The 23,610-nt window shown below is 35.1% G+C and overlaps 3 protein-coding genes and 1 pseudogene across 3 annotated transcripts; 1 reads left to right on the top strand and 3 right to left on the bottom strand.

Moving 5' to 3' along the window:
* Positions 1-1,091: 1,091 nt before the first annotated feature.
* Positions 1,092-3,800, bottom strand: LOC121972268 (protein NEDD1-like). The gene is made up of 6 exons (XM_042523956.1): positions 3,607-3,800; positions 2,440-2,697; positions 2,239-2,343; positions 2,066-2,131; positions 1,703-1,924; positions 1,092-1,124 (listed from the first exon to the last, which is right to left on the bottom strand). The coding sequence occupies exons 1-6, from the start codon at positions 3,778-3,780 to the stop codon at positions 1,092-1,094; spliced, it is 858 nt and encodes a 285-aa protein (XP_042379890.1). The 5' UTR covers positions 3,781-3,800.
* A 111-nt stretch (positions 3,801-3,911) lies between these two features.
* Positions 3,912-4,798, bottom strand: LOC121972267. Its single transcript, XM_042523955.1, has 4 exons — positions 4,659-4,798; positions 4,244-4,514; positions 4,071-4,148; positions 3,912-3,972 (listed from the first exon to the last, which is right to left on the bottom strand). The coding sequence occupies exons 1-4, from the start codon at positions 4,796-4,798 to the stop codon at positions 3,925-3,927; spliced, it is 537 nt and encodes a 178-aa protein (XP_042379889.1). The 3' UTR covers positions 3,912-3,924.
* Positions 4,799-8,967: 4,169 nt separating this feature from the next.
* LOC121973170 lies at positions 8,968-11,360 on the bottom strand (annotated as a pseudogene).
* A 940-nt stretch (positions 11,361-12,300) lies between these two features.
* Positions 12,301-13,147, top strand: LOC121973169 ((S)-beta-bisabolene synthase-like). The gene is made up of 2 exons (XM_042524745.1): positions 12,301-12,565; positions 12,704-13,147. The coding sequence occupies exons 1-2, from the start codon at positions 12,392-12,394 to the stop codon at positions 12,995-12,997; spliced, it is 468 nt and encodes a 155-aa protein (XP_042380679.1). The 5' UTR covers positions 12,301-12,391; the 3' UTR covers positions 12,998-13,147.
* The last annotated feature ends 10,463 nt before the right edge of the window (positions 13,148-23,610 follow it).

Below are 23,610 nucleotides of genomic sequence, written 5' to 3'. Positions count from 1 at the left end.
ACCAGTTTTGGCAGCGATAAATGACCGATGTAATATTATTTAACAACACCAGTTTTGCAACGGTGGAAAACCGATGTAATATGTATTTTTTTTAACATCACAAATTTAATTTCCGAAACAATGAAAAACCGACAATAATAAAAAAAATACATAAATATTCACAAATTATACAAATATTCTTCATTCAACAATATCCATAAAATACACAAATATTCACAAATTATATAAATAATCTTCTTACAACAGTATCCATAAAATACCCAAACATTCTTTTTACATCAAAAGCTGGCTAATAGATATCAACATCAAGGTAGAACATTCTTTTAACAACACATCAAGGTAGAACCGCACTTCAAATGTAATCTAGCATGCATTCAGCCCACTCGAACCGCACTTCATCAATTTCAACTATGGAGTACTTGAGATTTGTAAACTGTAAAAACACATAAATAATATATTAGTAGGCATCATACAGCAACTTACTAGGCATAATACAACAACTTACTAGGCATGATAATGGTTGAACAAAGAAATATGACTACACAACAAATCCAATGAAGCATAGAAGAGCAAAGCTACCTCTGATGAAGCTTATAATCGCAGGGAGCAGTGTTGTCATTTTTAGTCAACTTCTATAAAATCTTTTACCATTGTTGAATGTATGTTTGTAGGACATAAACAATGTTTGTAGGTTCAAGCCGAAATAAATAAATGCTTAGGACATATTTGAAGGAAAACATCAAATAGCAAAAGATGAGATTATACTATGTATAGCCAGCCGTGGTTATATTTCTTCAAATTTATTAACATATAAAGCAGTGGTATTCAAATTGTTCACACATGCTATTAGTCTGCCAAGAACATCATCAAATTTTAGTAATTCTTTTGCAACTTTAACAGAAGCATCAATTGCTTTAGAACTCAGTTGTATTTTTCCTTCTCATGAATACATCAAGTAAATTAGTTGTGTTTTAGAACTGTGGGAAACAACACCCAAGGTGAGACATGCATAAGACTTACAGAAAAGACATACTGTGGTTGCAGAGCAATCATCTAGTAGAAATCAATTCACTAACAATTATTGAATTGAATCAGAGATGTAAACCAAAGACACGCAGGTCACTCTAGAATAATCATTAACAGTAGTTGAACTGAAGAAAAGATGTAAACCAGAGAGACGGGGAAAAAAATGATTTCTTTATTTATTAAACTTTTGATGAATACCCAAAATCACAGTGAAAACACTTCTTTAAATATCACAGAAATATATTGTATCTGTTCTCACTTATAATTTGTTTCACAAGGCTAATCAAGCATCATAACAGGTATCAATAAACTAGCACAGATGTAATTTTCAATTAATCTTTATTTAAAAAGATAGATTTTTTTTATCTATGTGCACTGCCTGTGATCTAATAATCTAAAACCTAAACGTGTGATTTTCTCAGATTACTTGATGAAATTGAATCTAAATCTGTCATATGAGATCAAATAAACTAATAAAAACCTTTGCAACATCTATATGCTTGCATGTTCTGCATGACCTGACAGGATTGTTTAGCATAAAAAGAACAAACATGACTATGAACTATGAAAGGCATGCTATCATCAGCATATAAATAGACTATTTAATGAAGCAGTGAAAAAAAGAATCAAGATGACTATGAAATACATGCTATTCTTGGCAGATAAGATATCTTACCTCTGAACTACTGTATGCACGAAGAACTGTGAAAGGTTGAGGTTTCCCTCGAACATCATAGAATACTACACGTCCATTATTTGTCCCAGCAGCCAATAGATTACCATCATCACAGTATGCCAGCGATGAGAAGGGTGCCTCAAAAGGCATGCAATATGAGGGTCTTTTTGTTCCAGAATCAAACATATACAACTTTTTATCAAGACCAACTGTAACAATAACCTACAGGGAAAACAAGTTAGGATATAATGGCCATTGATTTTCTATAGAACAAGCACCTCCCATCCAACAAAACTAGCCAAACCATGTATAATTATCCACCAGAAATCCAAATCATTTAATAGATTCCTAGGAAGATAATACCTTGTCACTTGATGGAGAGAAGCAAATACCAGTTGTTGGGGCAGAATGTTGTTTCAACCAAGAAACCTGACACCAAGAGCCAGTATGAATGGAGATCAATTTTTTAGTGAATGCAGGGAACAAATACAATTTCTCCTTCATTTTAGCAGATTAAGAAATATTATTTTACTAACCTTTGGTCTGCGACCAGTTGTATCCCAAATATGAACAGATCCATCATCCCCAGCTGTTGACAAAAGATGTCGACTAAATCGAGAATAATCAAGTACTCTTAGTACCTGAAATCGCATCACCGATACAGATTCATGTTAAACCAAAAAAGATGTTAGTAGAGTGAAAGTTTGGAATTTTCAAAATATTTGACAGCCAATAACCTGCCCATTTGGATCCTTGAGTTCAGCCCGTGTTCCGGAAGCAAGATAATGAAGTATGAGATCCCCCTTCTCGTTGATGGATGCTAAATGTTCATCTTTGCAGTTGTACATTACACCTGTAATTGTGTCAATATGACCACTCAACCGTTTGATGCACCTTTTCCTCTGCAGGTCCCATATTTTGACAATATGCCCACTTCCTCCAGAGCAAAGATATCTAGAACTTTTATTACTAAAGCTGATACAATTTATGGATTCCTACAAAATAGAGAAAAGTAAAAAAATCTTTAAAATGTTTGATATATTATGCACTCATAATTACACAGATAAGAAGTGTTTTTATTATATTGTCATTTAGGTCCTATTAGGCATCAATCAGAATTGGTAAGCTTACTAAAAAAATACAGGTATAGTCACCCAGACTGCGAGTATGCACTAATTTGTCCCTAATCACAACAAGGGGAAACAAGGCTCAGGAGCGGTACTTAGCATTACAATGAAACATACAAAAATAACGTAAAGGATTCATATTATTACAATTGCAAATATCGAAACACGGCACAGTCATAAAATTTCTCTTAATTTTTACCATCAAGTGAAAACTTGCAGAATAATCAAGCTGTACTCATTCTATGTTTAAAAGCAACATTTTCCATGCTTTGCACTCAAACGCAAAGAAAAAAAAAACTACCTGGAAAAGGAGAAAATCTAGCTTTTAAGTCTCTTATTTCTTCAATGTGTAACATCAGAATAAGCAATTTTTGCAAAGTCATCAACTGTAAAAGTCAAAGTCAGACTTTGCTATATTGGCAGACATTGCTGTACAATTAGATGAAAAGAAATAACCTACCTAGCAAAAGAGATATGCTAGCTATTTTCTTCTTATTTGTTCAACATGTATGCTAAAATTCATAAGGGAGTCAAACGAACAATCACCATTGTTCGAAGAAAATATTGATGGAAGAAAATACCCAGACACAACATAGCAAGAAGGTGGCAATTTCTATCGTGCCAACAGTTCCAGTGCTTTTCTTCCAAGAGAGACAGAGAGACAGGGGGAAAAAAATGCAGGCAATGATTTGAATGGCATCCGGGCATCTGTAAATTTCCAGAAAACCAGATGTATTGATCACAATAGAACAAATTAATGAGCAAACAATGAGCTACCTCAATGTCATCAGCAAGGTCGCTGCCGTGAGAAGGAAAGGATCCCATACTTTGGCCATTTTTATTCCAAAGTGATATCTTTTTATCGTCACCAGCACTAGCAACCACTAGGTCTGCACGAACATAAAGATTAACCTTTAGTAAGATTTTCCCACCGTAAAAGTCAGCCACCATCCGCTGGATTAACAAAATTAACTAAGTTATACAAGATACAAAATAAATTTGAATGATGAGTCATGGGAAAATTAAATTCTGACGGAAAAATTCCAATTCGATCATAATCAATGATAGCAATTAGTATTACCTCTCCCTTTTGCTTCATTCTGAATCACTCTCCATGGACATGGCCTTTAATCCTCTTCTCCTCTGCGAATTATGGGACAGGAAACAAAAGAACATGAGATGTGAATGGGATGCAGGAACGAGACGAGCAAATTAGTCGAAGGTAGAGAGAGAATTTCTACCTTTCTTGATCCCTTCTTCTCCCTGACTACATACCTCTCCTGTGAGAGATCTGACAGCCATGCTCCAGGACTCACCAACTAGATCGAGTTTGTCAAAGAAATTAGAGGAAAAAATTAGTTTTTTCAACTGTTTGATCTTAAAAATCGGATTTTTGGAGGGAATGGAAGCGTACGAGTATGCATTTTTGGATGAATTTGGATCTCTTCTTGGGTCGCTGCGGCAGCTTGCACCCCTTCATCACCATGAAGTCCTCCTCCTTCTCCTTGTTCGACAGTGAAACGAAGAATCGAGGTAGAGAGGCTGCCGAGGCTCTTTCGTCGGCGTTCTCGCCCTCGCATACCAACGCCGCCGATCCCCTGGTCGTGTAGCAACGGTCATCCTTATCCGGCGACGACGAGACAGATCGGGAGTTATGGTTCTCGCTCCCGGCCGATTCCGACCTCCTGTGGATAAATCCGAGCAGTGGTTACTTCCATATCTCACCGCCGACACCTCAAACTAGATCAAACCCTAACTTTTCCGGATCAACCTCCGATCTATTACTTGAGGGGATAAAGAGGCGGGTGCAGGGGGGACTCTTGATCTACGATGCGGTGGACATTCCGAGACGTGATTCCCCTCCGGACGCCAGATTTTGCGGCGGATCCTTTGTCCCTGACCTTGATGCGGCGGAGGCGCTTGCGGCACCCCCATTGCAGAGTGATGCGAGGACCGTTGCAGAGCCCATCGCGGCGGAGGAGAGATTGTTTTTGTTTTTTCCTCCTCCTTCTTCTTCTTCTTCTTCTTCTTCTTTCAAACAGGTAAAGGAAAGTGCTGCAAAATCTAAACTCGAGAGTAAAGAAGCATACATAGAAAGCAACCACCACTCCAGCCACGTAATCGGAGGGCAGTTTAATGGAGGCACTAAAGAATCCATGGAGGTAGAGATCTTGCGACGCAAATGCAGCACCTGATCACATAACAAGGTAGGTTCAAAGATGCCCCTTTCTTTTTTTAAAAAAAATCTTTTAACAGAACCTATTTGTTGGTCGAGGGAGAGGTGGACAGTCCGGCCATCGCCGTGAAGCATGAGGTTGGAGTCTTCGAACAGTTGGGTGTAGCCTTCCTCAAAGGAGATAGTGGCGAGGTTGGGCAACTCCGAGAGGAAAGCAGCCTCATGGGAAGGGAGCAGAACCGAACACAAAAACAGGAGGAAGTAGAAAGGAAAAGATAAAGTATGGACTACCAGAATGCGAAGAAGGCCTCCTCTTCTCAACCAAATGGAGGAGTTGGAGGAGATGCGGTGTGGTTGGACGGAGAAGCAAGTTCGTCGTGTCTTGATCCTGATCGGGAAAGGATCTAGGAAGGGGGAAGAGGGAGATGAGGCTGAGAGAGATGGTCGGAGGTTTAGGTTTAGGTTGAGAGAGATGTCTCGGTTTAGGTTTACACGAGAGAGATGGTCGCGCGGAGGAAGGGGCGGGATAAAGATTTAGGTTTGGAGGGAACTTCACAGTGTGCAGATTTTGGCTTGTGGGGAAATTAAAATATTTTATTTTTGTTCATTAACATCGGATTTTAAAAACCGATGTTAAAATTGGTGTCTATTAACGAAAAAAAGAGCGCTCATAGACATCGCATAAAAAACCGATGTCTATGAGCTAAAATATGCGGTCATAGACACCGGTTTTTAGAAAAATCGGTGTAAAATACTCAAAGACATCGGTTTTAGCCTAAAACCGTTGTTGTTCCACTGATGTCTATGAGAGATTTTGTTGTAGTGTTGTTAACTAAGGATTGCTGTAAATTAGAAAAAGAAATTAAGAATTGAAAAATAATATTAGCTAAATCTTGTCCAATAGAAGAATTCGACAGAATTAAATTAGAAAATAAAAAAAATAAAAGTAGAAAATGATAATTTAAAAGTACAAGTAAATAACTTGAAAAACCATGCATGCTCATCTAATACCAGTGTTAGAAAATTTAACAATTTAAATTGATATTTTAGATATCATAAGGGACAAATTAGGAACATTTCAAAAAGATATGTCCCTAAGAAATTTTTAGTTAATCCGGTAGGCTAGAACCTTTATTGGGTTCCAAAGTCATATTTAAATTGAACTTTTAATCGAATTTAGCGCTTTTAGTGAGAAAATTAAACAGTCAGTTTCTTTAAGAGACTTTGTCTAAAGAAGTGGTTGTTGCTCCAATACCCAAGAAGGACTAGTGCCTCGCCACAACATGAAAGCCAAAATATTGAAATAAAGTGTTTAATTAACTTTCTGATAAAGCATTAAGACTAAACTTTAATAATACTTTAAAAAGTTTTTCAAACATCTTTTTTTGGAAATCTTTCTAAAATAATTTTATACTTAGAAAAATTTTCGTATGTAAAATTTTCACTTAGAAAAATTCTCAAAAATTATTTTTGCCTAAGATAAAATTTATTCTAAAAATTAGAAATTATTACTTAAATTTCTTTTTACTCAAAAAATTTTTACCTAAAGTTTTTACTTAAAATTCAAAAATTTAAGTTAGAAATTTTTAAAATATTTCTTTTGTAAATTTACTAACTTAGAATTTGTTTAACTTAGAAGTTTTTTTTAACTTAGAAACTTTTTGAAAATTATTGAATATTTTTAAGTAAAGTTAAAATAATTTTTCTGAGTTTCAAAATTTCTTTTTACACTTAGAGTTTTCTTAGAACTCCAATTTTTTTTTATGTGATCAAAGGGGGAGAAGGAAAAGTATAAGTCTATGGGGAGGTAGACCAATTTAAATTTTCTATCTTTTTTGCACTTTATAGCAAAATTAGTTAGTTTATTTTTATGTCTATTTACCCTATCTTAACTTGTGTTGCTCACATAAAAAAGGGGGAGATTGTTGGAACCCCAAGGTTGTTTTGGTGTGATCAACAAGTTAAATTAGGTCCTGTATGTTTAGAACCTGGTGTCTAAGTGTGCAGGAGCTCACTTAGACACGGGTTGAAAAAGTCAACGATGTTGGCTTTCCCCATCCGAGGCGCCCGGAACTGTCCGAGGCGTTCGGAACAGTTCGGGGCACTCGGACCAAAAATATATCCAGATCTCGATCAAATCGAGATCTGTGTGTTGGGAAAAAAAATTTTATCCCCCCAGGGCGCCTGGAAGCTTTCGAGACGCCCCGACCAAGGCTATAAATACAGCCTTGGTCCAGAAGCTTTTATTCAACTCAAGCAATTCATTTCCAACACTTGAACGCTTCATTTCTAGATTAGCTTCTTTGTTTTTGCGCTTCACTGCTGTAAGAGGCTTCTTCGTTTGAAGGAGTATTTAGCGCTACACTTTCCTTTGATTAACAACCTCCCCGGTTATAACCAAGTAAAAATCCTCTTGCCTTTTCTTTCTGTTCTGTTTAGTTAATTTACTTTATGCAAGTGTTATTCTGTTGAAAGTTCGAGAAGGGTTTCATTATATTATTTTTCAAGTTATTCAACCCCCTCTTCTAGCCGACCCCAGCGGTCCAACAGAGAAAAAGGTCGGCGGGAGCGCACAGGGAGATCGGATGGCTGTCGGTGTGAGGTGGAGAAGGATGGAAGACGATAACGCAAGGGGGAGGGATGAGTTTTGTACTCGTGGAAGAAGAGGAAGTGAAGCATCGACAGGTTGGGAGAGACAATCGGGTTCGAGGAAGAGGAGGAGCTCCACGCCGTGAGAGCGAGAGGCAGCGTCGGGAGAGAGGGGAGGGAGATGGCGCGGGTGAAGATTGCTAGGGCACGAGCAAACGAGAGAAAATGAAATATTATAAACTTAGGTATCTCTAATTAAACCCTAGGCTAATTCCTTAATCAACTCTCACTTTTGGGTATTCCAAACAAGCTTTTCCTAAGCCTATAAACTCATCTCCTTAAAATACGTCATCGGAGCTCCGAAAATTTTTCAAAAAATTCCTAAAAATTTCCTTATAGTTATCCATCATTTTCGGTATTTTACAATATCAATAGTACATGATTGTAATGATACTATCATCAAACAGGAATAAGATGAAAAAGTAGAGAAAAGATATCAAATAGTACATTCCACTAGTTGTTTTGCAATATTTTACATATGAAGTATCATATCATATCATGTTTTCTAAAAAGTAACCTATCATATCTTAGTCCAACACTAAAATTGAATATAAAGCCAGAATGTTTGAGGTCATTTGGCTTTAAATTTTCTCTCTGAATAACATTTGGATACCATTAATATATTTAAAATTTTGTGTGGCAATATTAGCATTACATATCTTGTTACAAATATGATATGGTATCTGGAAATTAATTTTTATTTTTTTTTAAAAAAAAACATGTGGTGAATTATTTTCTATATCTCCATGTATGATAAGATTTCAGATACCTTCACCACACCATTAATAAGACAATGATTTCTTATTAGCATTCAAACTCAACATATTCATCGCCTCTATAATGTAATTAAGTTTGTAAGAGGATGACATCTTTGTCACAATGAATAATGGGTCACTTCCCAACGGTCTCATGATTTACCTCCATATAATCTGGGGGACGGATTGTGAAGGAAACTAATTGAGATGAGTGTAATTATCTTAATTTTGCTACAAAAGCAAGGGGTAATGATAGCAAAAGTATAGTAATGAATCTCTTCTGAGACATCCAATAAAATCGGATACAGAAAAGTAGTAGTAATGATAAAATTTACATATCTATTAAAAATTACAATTGTCAACAAGAGCTTAACATACAATTCATATTAGGTATGCAATTATCATAATTCTTATTGTCACCATAATTCTAAGATTGCATGCCATAATTAATATCATCATAATTTATCACATTGTATACAACTCGTAAACAACTTGTATATATGGGCTTATTTGGCTTCAACAATAACAAGAACAAATTATTTCACTCTTTTTCCCCCTTTTATTTCTACGGTAATAACTTAGGCACACAACAATATAAGATATCAGATAGTACATGATTGTAACGCTACTGTCATCAAACAGGAATAGGATGAACAAGTAGAGAAAAGATGATTTCCTTCATCGAAGTGTCAGGTTCTGTGAATCCATCGCCATGCTTGTATATAACTTCTGTACTTCGCGTAAAGTGGAGTAATACTTCAGTTACTTCTCTAGACAATCCAGTTGCAATAAGGAGCTCCTCGTTCATAGTCTTCCATGCATCTTCAACAAAGTCTAGGAGCTTCTCACATGCAACATCTTCTGATGTTCCATGTTCCTTCATATAGCAATCTACTGTTGAGGCAACATGTATCCTCTTTTGTTCTCGCTTCAACCCAAAAAAAGAAAAAGGTGTCTATCAAGCATATATAAATTTGCATATGTTCTAGGGTTTCTATTGTGATTATAAATTCCCATACACAAAAAAAAAAAAAAAACTTAAGTTATGGTTACTATATATATATACCTCCTTTGAAGCTATGTCATTAGTGATACGGGCAATTGTTCCACAAGCTTCTACGATCTTTGGTGAGCCTTCGAACCATTCAAATGCTTCCTTTGTGGCCACTGCCTCCTCCATGCCACTCAAAAGTACGCAGGAAAACAAGATAAATCCAACACTTATGATTGAAACACGCATGTGCTCCTCTAACTTGGGCACATACTCGACATCCCTCCATTGGCATTCCTTGAAGTAAGTTTGAGCTTGAAATTTCCACTACACATAGTTAATTAACAGAGAATAATTATAACTAAGACCTGGTTATATATATATATATATATATATAAAGTGGGGAAAAAATGTAGCTAAGAAGCATAGACATACATGTTCCTTGAGGTACAATATTCGAAACGTCTCCTCCGGTGCAAGTTCATTTTCAAATTCCTGAAAAGTGCTCAACATTTTGAGAAAGAAATCCCTTAAGTATTCTGGTAGTTGATCTACTGCATTAGGGCTCCACCTGCATGAATAAAAAATTGGTTGCTAATCTTAAAAAATTAAAACGTGATTTAATTTTATTGTAGTTACAGTTCACAATAGATGTCAATCATGCCTTTGGATTGCGTCTGTCAGTAGTCGACTCTCTTCTAGTGTGCTGTAGCTATCATAGAAGTCATCCAAGACAGTAATGAACATAAGTAGATTCCACCACTCGGTCTCGAACAAAATTTAGATGCATAATGTCTAAATTCAAATTCTTCCACCACCTGCATGTATATCAGTGTCATATATAAGTAAGGTGCCTTATATAAAATTGTTTAAATACTCACACGTACATCAAAATATGTGACTCATTTTACCCAAAAACTTACGTGCATATTTTCTTGAGCTCCTCCTGGTGGAGATGTTGTAATATGTTGAAGTCCAACTTTGCAAGCTCAAGTATTGTTTCATTTAGTGTTGGTTCATCTTGGTAAATAGAGATGTAGCTTCTTGTGAAAATTCGTTTCATGCTTCGTTGAATAGGTGTCTTGAGAGTGAGAGACACTAGCTTTGCAAATGTTGGATTTAGATCTTTTAACAAAGATGTAAGATTATCTTTAGTAAAAGAAATGGCTTCATGGAGTATAGTCTCTTTTTTAGTTCCAAGGTAAGCCGCATTATATAAGCTCAGGAGACCCTTAGCATCATCTTTTAGTTCTTCCATAAATTTTCCCTCCTTATCCTTGTACTTTTTAAATACATCTGCATTATATATTATGCACTAAATATATAAATAATCATCTAGCTAGGTCTCTAAATATATAAGAAAAGAACATTGAATATATACCTGAAGAAATGTTGAATCCTTTTTGTCTAAGCAGTCGAAAATGAAGAGCAACCTCATAGAGCCCGTATTTGCTCATGTCAACATCCTTGAGATGGTCTAAAGCTTTGTCTATTTCCTCCATGAAATGGTAATCAAGTCCAAGAAGTTGAATTGTATCAATTAGATTCATGATTTGTAGGATGCCAGTCACGTTTTGGAACATGCTCCTTACTTCATTCTTGAGCTCTTCAGCTCTTTCATTCATCCATGCCTCAGACTACATCATGGATGAAGGGAAAAATTGATATATTAACTATATATATAATGAATTATGTATATATTGATCAATTACTGCAATGCAATACTAATTAATATCTGAATGATGCATCATCCAAAGCATTGAAACGATACGAACAAGCTAAATACTGATGTGTATAGATAGATTACCTGTGATTTCTGATTTGTAATAAAGTAATCACCCCAAAAGCTAGGATCGAAACCTGCAACCTGGCGATCAACAACCACGTCTTCGAAAACCTTGAGTGATGGAGAATCAACAAGCTCCATGACTTGTATATGATTTTGAAAAACCTGAAGAGCCATCTGCGGTTTGTTAGATTATATTTATAGATGATTTCTAACCTTAAATTTTTATAAAGTAGTATTTTTTGATGAGGTTAGTTGGAAGGAAGGGAAAATTTAAAGTTATAAAATAAATGCTCCTATTTTTAATTTTTTTTTTTTTTATGGGACACGAGCTTTACATACTTTAATATATCTATTACATCTTTTTTTTTATCTGGATTATTATTCAGATTTTTCAGTCGAACGTATAGTTATTCTTACTGATTCAAAGATTATTTAGTGCATCTACTATTCTACCAAAATTAAACGAAATTTTTTATTTATGTAGTAAAAAAGGTGATTCGTTCGCCCCAGCACCCTCACCAACCCGTCTTTAGGTCAATACGGAAGAGGTAAATCACGGGTGACTACTAGTCATTAGTGCAAATGACCAAGATATGGGGGAGGTTATGCTCGGTCATGTCGAGTTTCGACCCCAAGATCTCATATGGTAACACCCCATATTTTAACCATCGCATTGTCCAGAAGAGATTGAAATTTTTTATTTAAGAGTTATGGTAAAGAGACATAATGATGATAAGATACAATAAATAAAATAATATTATTGATTTTAAAAGAAAGAACGTGTCTTTGGATTTTCTCCAAAATTTACCAACGGCCCAAGTTTTCGTTGATAAGTAATCTAGTTTAAACCGACATCTAGAAAATGAGGATTTTAAATATTCTAAAAGACACGTCCGAGATACATGCATTAGTCTAAAAAATGTGAGGATTTTAGTCCGAGATACATGCATTAGTCTAAAAAATGTGAGGATTTTAGTCCGAGATACATGCATTATCTAAAAAATGTCTATGCTTCCTAGCTACATTTTTTTTCCCCACTTTATATATATATATATATATATATATATATATATATATAACCAGGTCTTAGTTATAATTATTCTTTGTTAATTAACTATGTGTAGTGGAAATTTCAAGCTCAAACTTACTTCAAGGAATGCCAATGGAGGGATGACAAGTATGTGCCCAAGTTAGAAGAGCACATGCGTGTTTCAATCATAAGTGTTGGATTTATCTTGTTTTCCTGCGTACTTTTGAGTGGCATGGAGGAGGCAATGGCCACAAAGGAAGCATTTGAATGGTTCGAAGGCTCACCAAAGATCGCAGAAGCTTGTGGAACAATTGCCCGTATCACTAATGACATAGCTTCAAAGGAGGTATATATATATATAGTAACCATAACTTAAGTTTTTTTTTTTCTTTGTGTATGGGAATTTATAATCCCAATAGGAACCCTAGAACATAGCAAATTTATATATGCTTGATAGACACCTTTTTCTTTTTTTGGGTTGAAGCGAGAACAAAAGAGGATACATGTTGCCTCAACAGTAGATTGCTATATGAAGGAACATGGAACATCAGAAGATGTTGCATGTGAGAAGCTCCTAGGCTTTGTTGAAGATGCATGGAAGACTATGAATGAGGAGCTCCTTATTGCAACTGGATTGTCTAGAGAAGTAACTGAAGTATTACTCCACTTTACGCGAAGTACAGAAGTTATATACAAGCATGGCGATGGATTCACAGAACCTGACACTTCGATGAAGGAAATCATCTTTTCTCTACTTGTTCATCCTATTCCTATTTGATGACAGTATCGTTACAATCATGTACTATCTGATATCTTATATTGTTGTGTGCCTAAGTTATTATCGTAGAAATAAAAGGGGGAGAAAGAGGGAAATAATTTGTTCTTGTTATTGTTGAAGCCAAATAAGCCCATATATACAAGTTGTTTACGAGTTGCATGTATACAATGTGATAAATTATGATGATATTAATTATGGCATGCAATCTTAGAATTATGGTGACAATAAGAATTATGATAATTGCATACCTAATATGAATTGTATGTTAAGCTCTTGTTGACAATTGTAATTTTTAATAGATATGTAAATTTTATCATTACTACTACTTTTCTGTATCCGATTTTATTGGATGTCTCAGAAGAGATTCATTACTATACTTTTGCTATCATTACCCCTTGCTTTTGTAGCAAAATTAAGATAATTACACTCATCTCAAGTTTCCTTCACAATCCGTCCCCCAGATTATATGGAGGTAAATCATGAGACCGTTGGGAAGTGACCCATTATTCATTGTGACAAAGATGTCATCCTCTTACAAACTTAATTACATTATAGAGGCGATGAATATGTTGAGTTTGGATGCCAATAAGAAATCATTGTCTTATTAATGGTGTGGTGAAGGTATTTGAAATCTTATCATACATGGAGATATAGAAAATAAGTTGTTGTCAATTCACCACATGTTTTTTTTAAAAAAATAAAAATTAATTTCCAGATACCATATTTGTAACAAGATATGTAATGCTAATATTGTCATACAAAATTTTAAATATATTAATGGTATCCAAATGTTATTCCGAGAGAAAATTTAAAGCTAAATGACCTCAAACATTCTGGCTTTATATTCAATTTTAGTGTTGGACTAAGATATGATAGGTTACATTTTAGAAAACATGATATGATACTTCATCTGTAAAATATTGCAAAACAACTAGTGGAATGTACTATTTGATATCTTTTATCTACTTCTTCATCTTATTCCTGTTTGATGACACTATCGTTACAATCATGTACTATTGATATTGTAAAATACCGAAAATGATGGATAACTATAAGGAAATTTTTAGGGATTTTTTGAAAAATTTTCGGAGCTCGGATGACGTATTTTAAGGAGATGAGTTTATATGCTTGGGAAAAGCTTGTTTGGAATATCCAAAAGTGGGAGTTGATTAAGGAATTAACCTAGAATTTAATTAGAGATACCTAAGTTTATAATATTTCATTTTCTCTCATTTCCTCATGCCCTAGCCATCTTCACCCGCGCCATCTCCCTCCCCTCTCGCCTGACATATAGCGTGGAGCTCCTCCTCTTCCTCGAACCCGATTGTCTCTCCCAACCTGTCGACGCTTCGCTTCCTCTTGTTCCACGAGTATAAAACTCATCCCTCCCCCTTGCGTCATCGTCTTCCATCCTTCTCCACCTCACACCTACAACCATCTGATCTCCCTGTGCGCTCCCGCCGACCTTTTTCTCTGTTGGACCGCTGGGGTCGGCTAGAAGGGGGGTTGAATAACCTGAAAAATAATATAATGAAACCCTTCTCGAACTTTCAACAGAATAACACTTGCATAAAGTAAATTAACTAAACAGAACAGAAAGAAGAGGCAAGAGAATTTTTACTTGGTTATAACCGGGGAGGTTGTTAATCCAAGGAAAGTGTAGTGCTAAATACTCCTTCAAACAGAGAAGCCTCTTACAGCAGTGAAGCGCAAAAACAAAGAAGCTAATCTAAAAATGAAGCGTACAAGTGTTGGAAAATGAATTGCTTGAGTTGAATAAAAGCTTCTAGACCAAGGTTGTGTTAGAGTATATACTAAAAGTCTAGCTTTTTGTATAAACATTTATAAGAATCACATTGGTCAAATGTCTACATTTATGCTAAGTGTAGTTGTTCAAATAATTTATATTGTAGATAACATGGTGTGTGGTGCCACACACAGAAGATCATGTTATCAGTTCCTTATAAATTATAAATAGTTGCTCACAACCAAGATGGAATGGGATAAACCATAGGAGTGGTTGTAGTGTAATTAGGTATTAGTTTATCTTGACTAATAAATTACACTAGTACACTATGAGTGTATTGAGCAGGACCATTTGAGGTAGTTTTTTTTATACTGACTATATAAAAGAACAATATCTCTGTTATTATGAAAGTGTGTACTCTTAATCATGATATAATAACAAGCACATATACTTAATATTTATTTCTTTAATTTATCAAAGGGTGCGATTTAGCTCGTTAAACTAATATGCCCGATAAGTTGGGAAATGATATTATTTATATGGTGTGTTATTGATTATAGAATGAAACTGTGTCCTAGTAATCTAGGTTGATGATGCCCCCTTAAGGAACTCATAAGGATTGTCATGTAAACCCTGCAGGTGGATTTAGTCCGGCATGACAATAAAGTTGAGTGGCACTACTCTTGGAGCTAGATATTAATTAAGTGAGTTGTCAGTAACTTATTTAATTAGTGGACATTCTATATCTTAAACACAGGGAGACTAACACACTCGTGATAAGAAAGAGCCCATATAGTAATATGGGATTGGTGCAGTAGGTCAATAATAACTCTTTAGTGGTATGAGTTATTATTGATGAACTCGAGTTGGATGTTCGGGGCGAACAGGGAAGCTCAAGTTCATTGGGAGACCAAAACTAATTCCTCCTCTCGATCCCTGTCGTAGCCTCTTATTTATAAAGTCTTATACCCACCTATACCCAACTTCTTACCCACCTTAAGGTGGCAGCCCAAGCCTAGCTTAGAGCCCAAACTAGGGTCGGCCAAACCAAGGCATGATGGGTCAAGTTGTCGCCGGCCCTAGCTTGAACCCAAGCTTAGGTGGTCGGCCAAAATAAAATAAAAGGGGAGTTTAAATTTAAATCTTTCCTAATGTGGAAGACATGATTTTAAAAGAGAGTTCTAAAATTAAATCTTTCCCTTTATAGCTTTCTACAAAGGATTAAGGAAAAGGTTTGATATCTTTCCTTATTTGTAGTTAAAAGGAAGATTTTAATTTTTGATAAAGCTTTCCTTTTTGTAACCATCTCCATGGTTTTAAAAGAGAGTTTTAAAAATTATAAATTTTTCCTTTTTAGTTTCTACAAAGGATTAAGAGAAATATTTGATAGCTTTCCTTATTTGTAGTTAAAAGAAAGATTTTAATTTTGGAGAAAACTTTCCTTTTTGAAATCATCCACATGTTTTTAATAGAGAGATTTTAATTTATAAAAGTTTCCTTTTATAACCAACCATGAAGGGAATTTTTAAAAGAGAATTTTTTATTTTAAAATTTCTGGAAACAAATTAGGAAGTTTTAATTTTGTGTTTAAAACTTTCCTTATTTAGAGGATTTGATATGGTCGACCATTGAAAGAATTATAAGTAAGGTTTTATTAAATTTTCCTTCTTAGACATTGGCAAGGAAAATAAGGAAATTTTAATTATGTTTTAGAACTTTTCTTATTTACCAAGACCAAGGAATATAAAAGAGAGAGTAGAGGTGCATCATCTAACAACATGTAACGACCCACCTTTCTACACTACTACTATTCTCTAAAGGTGGACGCTACTTGACTACTAACTCTACTTAACCGGTATGATTAAAAATCACATAGAAATTCTACCGAAGAATTTCGGCAGAGTCTCCCCTGTACCGGTGACCCCAAACTGGGATACATAACATGTATACTCAGCCACAGGCGGCTGGAACATATAATTTCACAACCACGCAGTATAATAGCACAATAAAAATATGAAACTACTCTAGCAATGGCAAACAACCATATCACTCCAACAATAGGAGGTATCAAACTACAAATGCGGAAATAAACTCAATTTCAATATAACATTAAAAGAGAACTAAAAGAAAACTCTTGACAATTTTGCCAGCTAATTCTGGATCTCTCCATAGTCCACACATCACACACCGTCACAGCACCTCCTTGTCGCCTTCTTCCTTATACTTTAGCTTTTTCCTTTATCTGCAGTAGGAGGAAAATAGTATCTATAAGCTAAAAGCTTAGTGAGCGCTATCCTACTCACAAAAACTCGATATGCATGTATATAAATAAAAACATGCTAAAATTGAATGCTAACATGTAAAGCTACTCATGCTCATAAATAGCCAAGAAATCAACTAACTGGAAAACTAACATGTATAGCTACTCATGCTCATGAATAGCAAAGAAATCATATCATGCTAACTGAAATACTGAACATGTATAGCTAATCATGCTCATAAATAGCAATAAAGGAATCATACTAACTGAAATACTAAACATGTATAGCTAGTCATGCTCACAAACCAATAAAACTATAAAAGAAGCATACTAAACATGTAAAACTACTAAACATGTAAAGCTACTAAACATGTAAAACTACTAAACATGTAAAGCTAATCATAGAACTATCCTGTGTATCAATAGGAAACTGAAGTGATACATAAGTTGAACTAATTAATGCTAAACTGAGTCTAACTTGTATTCACATAACTAATTTGTGAAGTTTTGAAAACTATTTATATAATAGATCAAAATAGTAATCATGCTGCTGATGGGCCCGGCAACTGTACTTGCTGTGCGCGCATCCCTAACTAAACCCGGGATTGCAAGTTCCGAGTCTAGTAGGGTTTACTAGGTTATCTAAACCTAGGGACGACTGTGGGAGCCCAACCCAATGGATATCTAATCCAGTACAGTGCCACTGCTGAAAATAAAATACTGATTTCATAGTTAATTTTCTTACCTTGCTTTAACTAGGTTATCTGAACCTAGAGGCGACTGTGGGAGCCCACCCATTGGACCGTAGTCCCATATAAGCTGAAGCAAGACTAAATAAGTTATTTTAAATGCTTCTACTGCATTAACTGAGCTATTAAAATGTCTACTGTAGCATTATATTGAGCTAAGCATTTTATCAAGCACTTGGTGTGCACTAGAACACACCCTACGTATTGAAAATCTGTATACAAAGCTTAACATAGATCTGCATGCAAAGCTTAACAAAAATCTGCATATTGAGCTTATCAAAATCTGCATATTGTACTTGTAAAAATCTGCCCATGAACTTCTAATATCAAGGAAACTAGAAATAAAGGAATCAATGCTGCACATACTCATTCTTTATCATGCTTACTAAATAACGAAGAGGCTGAATTTGCAATGCTATTAAACAGGGCTGATCATATGACAATTTATTCTAATCAACAAGAAATCTATGAGCTAAATGCAAACTAAAAATCTGCTCATGCTTCATTAGTTGTGCACGCCTACTGCTACACAAAGAAAACTAGATGTTTGATACAAAAGTCTGGATTTGCTTAACACTTGGCTGTTCTTTTTCATTGTCGCAAGGAGGAAGAAAGAACAAAATCTAAAACTGCAATTAAACTAGCGAAACTGAAATGCTAAATCAAGGAATCTGGAACACATGTAGAATAGCACTAAAAGCTAAACTAAAACTGAAGGCTTAATGCTAGGGCTGGAAAATCTAACAACATGCTAGAATAAAGAGAGATTACAATCTGCTGAACTGGAAATAAGAAACTTGAAAACTGAAGCTAAAAAAACTAATCTCCAACTAAAAGTTAGGGTTCGGATGGAAGTAAACCTAAGCACAACTGAAAATTTAAAAGGAACAATTTGCCAACTGATGCTAGGATTCGGATCAAGAAGAAGGATCAAAGTACATTCACTTGCATAGCACTAACGGAAAGGAACAGAACCGAATCAAGAAGGAACAAAATCCAAAAATCTCCACAACCTAAAATCCGAAAACCATGAAGATAAATCGAAGTTCGGAACAACTCCTACTGCAGGTGAGAAGCAACTCACCTTTGCTTTTAGGACTTACAACCGGAAGGGAGAAATCTAGGGTTTGCGGCGAAGCTTGAGTTTCCCCGGCCGCTTCCTCGTGCCTACGCGCCCTCCTGCCGAGGTGGTCTCAATTGGTGAAGATCCGTCGGAAGGAAACCTTCGCCGGCCACCGGAGGAAGAAATCCTGGCGGCGGCTGCGATTTCGCCCAAGAGAACCCCGACGCCGCGCGAGAGAAAGAATAGGAGAGGGGAAAAATTAGGTCACGGCCAAAACTTAAGTTCTCCTTTTAATACTCTCATATTTCTGTTAACTAGTACTACTTAAATATATTTCGATATATATTTAATTAAGAAAAGTTCGGCCGGTCTGTTGGTGGGCTGCGTTCTGCTTAAAGCCCAACTTGTGGGTTCGAATCTCGGCTGCAACCATTTTATTTCGTATTTATTCTCCATTTCCTAACTACTGCTCAAATAGAATATTTCTCCTTCTTTAATAAGAAACGCCCGCTGGAAGAGTTGGTTGGCTGTGTTTAACCGAAACCTCTGGTCACGGTTTCGAAACCTCAACCGAGCGTTTAATTTCCCTTTTATTTTAACTGTTCTTAACTACTGCTTAAATATATATCGCTCCATATATGATTAACAAATTGAGCGCAGCTCGGTTGGTTGGGCCGATTTTGCTTGGGTCCGGGGTGCTGGGTTCGAAACCCAACTTCTACAACCCTTTTTTTTTTTATTATTTTTTTAAACTTCTTCCTCTTGGTAAAAATACCAAACGAACTCCTAAAATTGCATAAAAATACTCTAAAAATTTCTAAAAATCTCTAGAATTTTTCTAAAGAATTTCTAGATTTTAATAAGGTCTTTTAGGACTCCAAATCATGAAATTTGGGGTGTTACACAACAACACATCTATTATTCCTCTCCTCTATTCCTTGGTGGTGGCCAACCCTCATCTTCTTCCTCTTCTCCTTTTCTTCTTCTTTGGTGGTCGGCAACATCAACTCTCAAGGAGATTTTGGTGGCCAGATTTGGCTTGGAGAAGAAGTAGAGAAAGGAGGCTTTGTTTCTTAGCATCCCTTGGAGCATGGTTGGTGGCCGAAGTTCTTCATCTCTAGGAGATTGTTGGTGGCTGAAACTTGCAAGGAGAAGAAGGAGGCTTGGGTGGATTTTCGTCTCGGTAGATCGTCGCCCATACGAGATCCGAGATAAGAAGAGGAATACGGCAGAAGATCGTGAGGTCTATAATCTACAAAAGGTATAACTAGTTATTAGTTTCCGCATCATAACTAGTTTATTCTTTTGTTTAGATCTTGAAATACCAAACACAAGAGACTAACGATTATAGGTTTCGGATTTATGATTCGACTTTGTGTTTCTTTTAGTTTTTTCGATCTTGTGATTCGATTGTTCTTAATGGTTAAACCTAGGGTTACTATAAGGAGATTAAATATTGAATTTCGTTGAAAGGTTTTGTCTAGGAAGTGGTGGATGATCCCATACCCAAGAAGGCCTAGTGCCTCGCCATGTTTAACCTGGAAGTCGATCTCTGAAATAAATATTTAATTGAATTTGTAACATAGGTGGATTTGGATTAATAATGTTAAGCATCATTTGCGATCCAAGTCTAAACCTCTAAGAACAGATAAGTTGAATTGGAATCAATAATGTTAAGTTCTATTTGCGATTCCAAATTTAATTTCTAAAGAACACAATAGGTTGTTAGGAAAGGTTCAGGACTTGTACAAAATTTTTGTACAGGGGAACCGGTACGATATCCGAGTAGCAATCAACAGACTGTATTTATAGCCTTGGTTGGGGCACCCCGAAGGGTTCCAGGCGCCCTGGGGGGATAAAATTTTATCCCCAACGCATAGATCTCGGTTTGACCTGGATCTGGATATATTTTCGGTCCGGGCACCCCGAACTGTTCCGGGCGCCCCGAACTGTTCGGGGCGCCCCGAACTGTTCCGGGCGCCCCGGATAGTTTCGGGCACCCCGAATGGGGAAAGTCAACATCATTGACTTTTTCAGCCCAAGTCTTCTGCTCCGGCTCTATTCGCTCTCTTGGGTGATCTCGGCCATTCGGAATATGGCTCACCCGAACCCAACTTTCGGTCTTCTCGATCAGACTTACACTGCGGCTTCTCATCCCTCGAAATCGTCGCGTGCTTCCTTCTCATCGGCCAGTGTACTCATCCGCAGTTTTCGTCCCTCGGTCGCACCCCGTGCCGACCTTCTTGCTAGCTGTGTCTCTTGCTCCCCGAGCAGTCTTCCACTTCGGCTTCTCGTCCCTCGGAACCACCGTACGCTTCCTTCTCATCTGTCGGTGTACTCTTCCGCAACGCCTCGTCCCTCAGACGTACCGCATGCCGTCCTTTTCGCTAGCTGTGTCTTCTGCTATACTACTTGTGCTCCTAAGCTCCTGCACACTTAGACACATGGTTAAAATCACACAAGATCTAACTTAACTTGTTGATCACACCAAAACAACCTTGGGGTTCCAACAATCTCCCCCTTTTTGATATAAGCAACCCAAGTTAAGCTAGGCTAAATAGACATAAAAATAAACTAACTAATTTTACAATAAAGTGCAAAAAAGATAGAAAATTTAAATTTGGTCTACCTCCCCCTAGACTTATACTTTTCCTTCTCCCCCTTTGATAACATAAAAAAAATTGGGGTTCTAAGAAAACTCTAAGGGTGTGTTTGGTTCGGGGTTATTCTTGATAACCTTAGTTATCCATTCAAGGTTATCAACAAAAACCTTGTTTGGTTTAGGTATTCGATGATTCCCAAGTAATTTTCCATGCCCGACACGTCAGCAAAAGGGTCATGCAGCCCGGAATCGAAAAATCTCATAAAACTAAGGTTTTTGTTGATTCCGGGGTTAACGAATTTTTTTAACCAAAAATACCCTCCGATAAGAAAAAACATGAAAAAAAGAGAAAAAATGTAAAAAAATATTAAAAAAAGTAAAAAAATAAAAAAAATGTTTTAAAAAATTTAAAAATTATTTATTTTAAAAAAAATAAAAAATTTAAAAATAAAAAATAAAAAATAAAAAATAAAAATTTTAAAAATGTTAAAAAATTTTAAAAATTTTAAAAAATTTAAAAAAAAATTATAAAAATTTAAAATTTTAAAATTTTTTAAAAAATTTTAAAAATTTTAAAAAATATAAAAATTTTTAAAAAAAATAAATAAATAAAATTTAAAATTAAAAAAATGTAAAAAAATAAAAAAATATAAATATAAATAATATAAAAATATAAAAACATTAAAAAATTTAAAAAAAACATAAAAAAGTAAAAAAATATACCGGAAAAAGAAAAGTAAAAAAACATTAAAAAATAAATAATAATAATAATAATAATAATAATAAATAATAATAATAATAACAATAATAATATTATTATTATTATGTATATTTATTTTTGTAACTGAGGGTAATACAGTAAAATATTAAACTAGGGTATTCATTAAAATCTTCAAACAAACAAGTTTTTGTTGCATTACCTAAGTTGAACCAAACAACATTTGGTTATGTTTTATTCCCTATAACCTTGGTTATGTGATTACCTGGTAATCACATAACCAAGGTTATACATGATGACTTGAACCAAACGCACGCTAAGGGTAAACAAAAAATTTGAAACTCTGAAAAATTATTTTGACTTTACATAAAAATATTCAATAATTTTCAAAAAGTTTCTAAGTTAAAAAAAAACTTCTAAGTTAAACAAATTCTAAGTTAGTAAATTTGCAAAAAAAATATTTTAAAAATTTCTAACTTAGATTTTTAAATTTTAAGTAAAAAGTTTAGGTAAAAATTTTCTGAGTAAAAAAAAATTTAAGTAATAATTTCTAATTTTCAGAATAAATTTTATCTTAGGAAAAAATAATTTTTGAGAATTTTTCTAAGCGAAAATTTTACGCACGAAAATTTTTTTAAGTATAAAAATATTTTAGAAAGATTTCCAAAAAAAGATGTTTGAAAAACTTTTTAAAGCATTATTAAATTTCAGTCTTAATGCTTTATCAGAAAGTTAATTAAACACTTTATTTCAATATTTTGGCTTCTTGGTCGTGGCGAGGCACTAGGCCTTCTTAGTTATTGGAGCAACAACCACTTCCTTAGACAAAGCCTCATAAAGAAACTGACTATTTAATTTTTTCACTGAAAGCACTAAATCCGATTAAAAGTTCAATTTAACACATGACTTTGAAACCCAATAAAGGTTCCAGCATACTGGATTAACTAGAAATTTCTTAGGGACATATCTTTTTGAATGTTCCTAATTTTTCCCTTATGATATCTAAAATACCAATTTAAATTGTTAAATTTTCTAACACTGGTATTAGATGAGCATGCATGGTTTTTCAAGTTATTTACACTACAAGAAAAAAGCTAAACAACAACGCTTTTTTGGCGTTGTCGTATGTACTTAAAAAGTGATGTTGTAGATGGTGTTGTAGAAAGTCATATCAAAGACAACGCTTTAAAAGCGTTGTGGTTGGTCACAAAGACAACGCTTTTTAAGCGTTGTCTTTTCGTTCTTAAAAAGCGTTGTTATAGATGCTGTTGTAAAAATGCACATATCAAAGACAACGCTTTAAAAGCGTTGTGGTTGGTCACAAAGACAACGCTTTTTAAGCGTTGTCTATTCGTTCTTAAAAAGCGTTGTTAAAGATGTTGTTGTAAAAATGCACATATCAAAGACAACGCTTTAAAAGCGTTGTGGTTGGTCTCAAAGACATTGTTTTTTAAGCGTTGTCTTTTATTACTTA

The sequence above is a fragment of the Zingiber officinale genome, chromosome 4A (genome assembly GCF_018446385.1).
Source record: "Zingiber officinale cultivar Zhangliang chromosome 4A, Zo_v1.1, whole genome shotgun sequence".
Classification (NCBI taxonomy): domain Eukaryota; kingdom Viridiplantae; phylum Streptophyta; class Magnoliopsida; order Zingiberales; family Zingiberaceae; genus Zingiber; species Zingiber officinale.
Note: the sequence above shows the minus strand (reverse complement) of the source record. Positions and strands in the feature narration are given on the sequence as shown.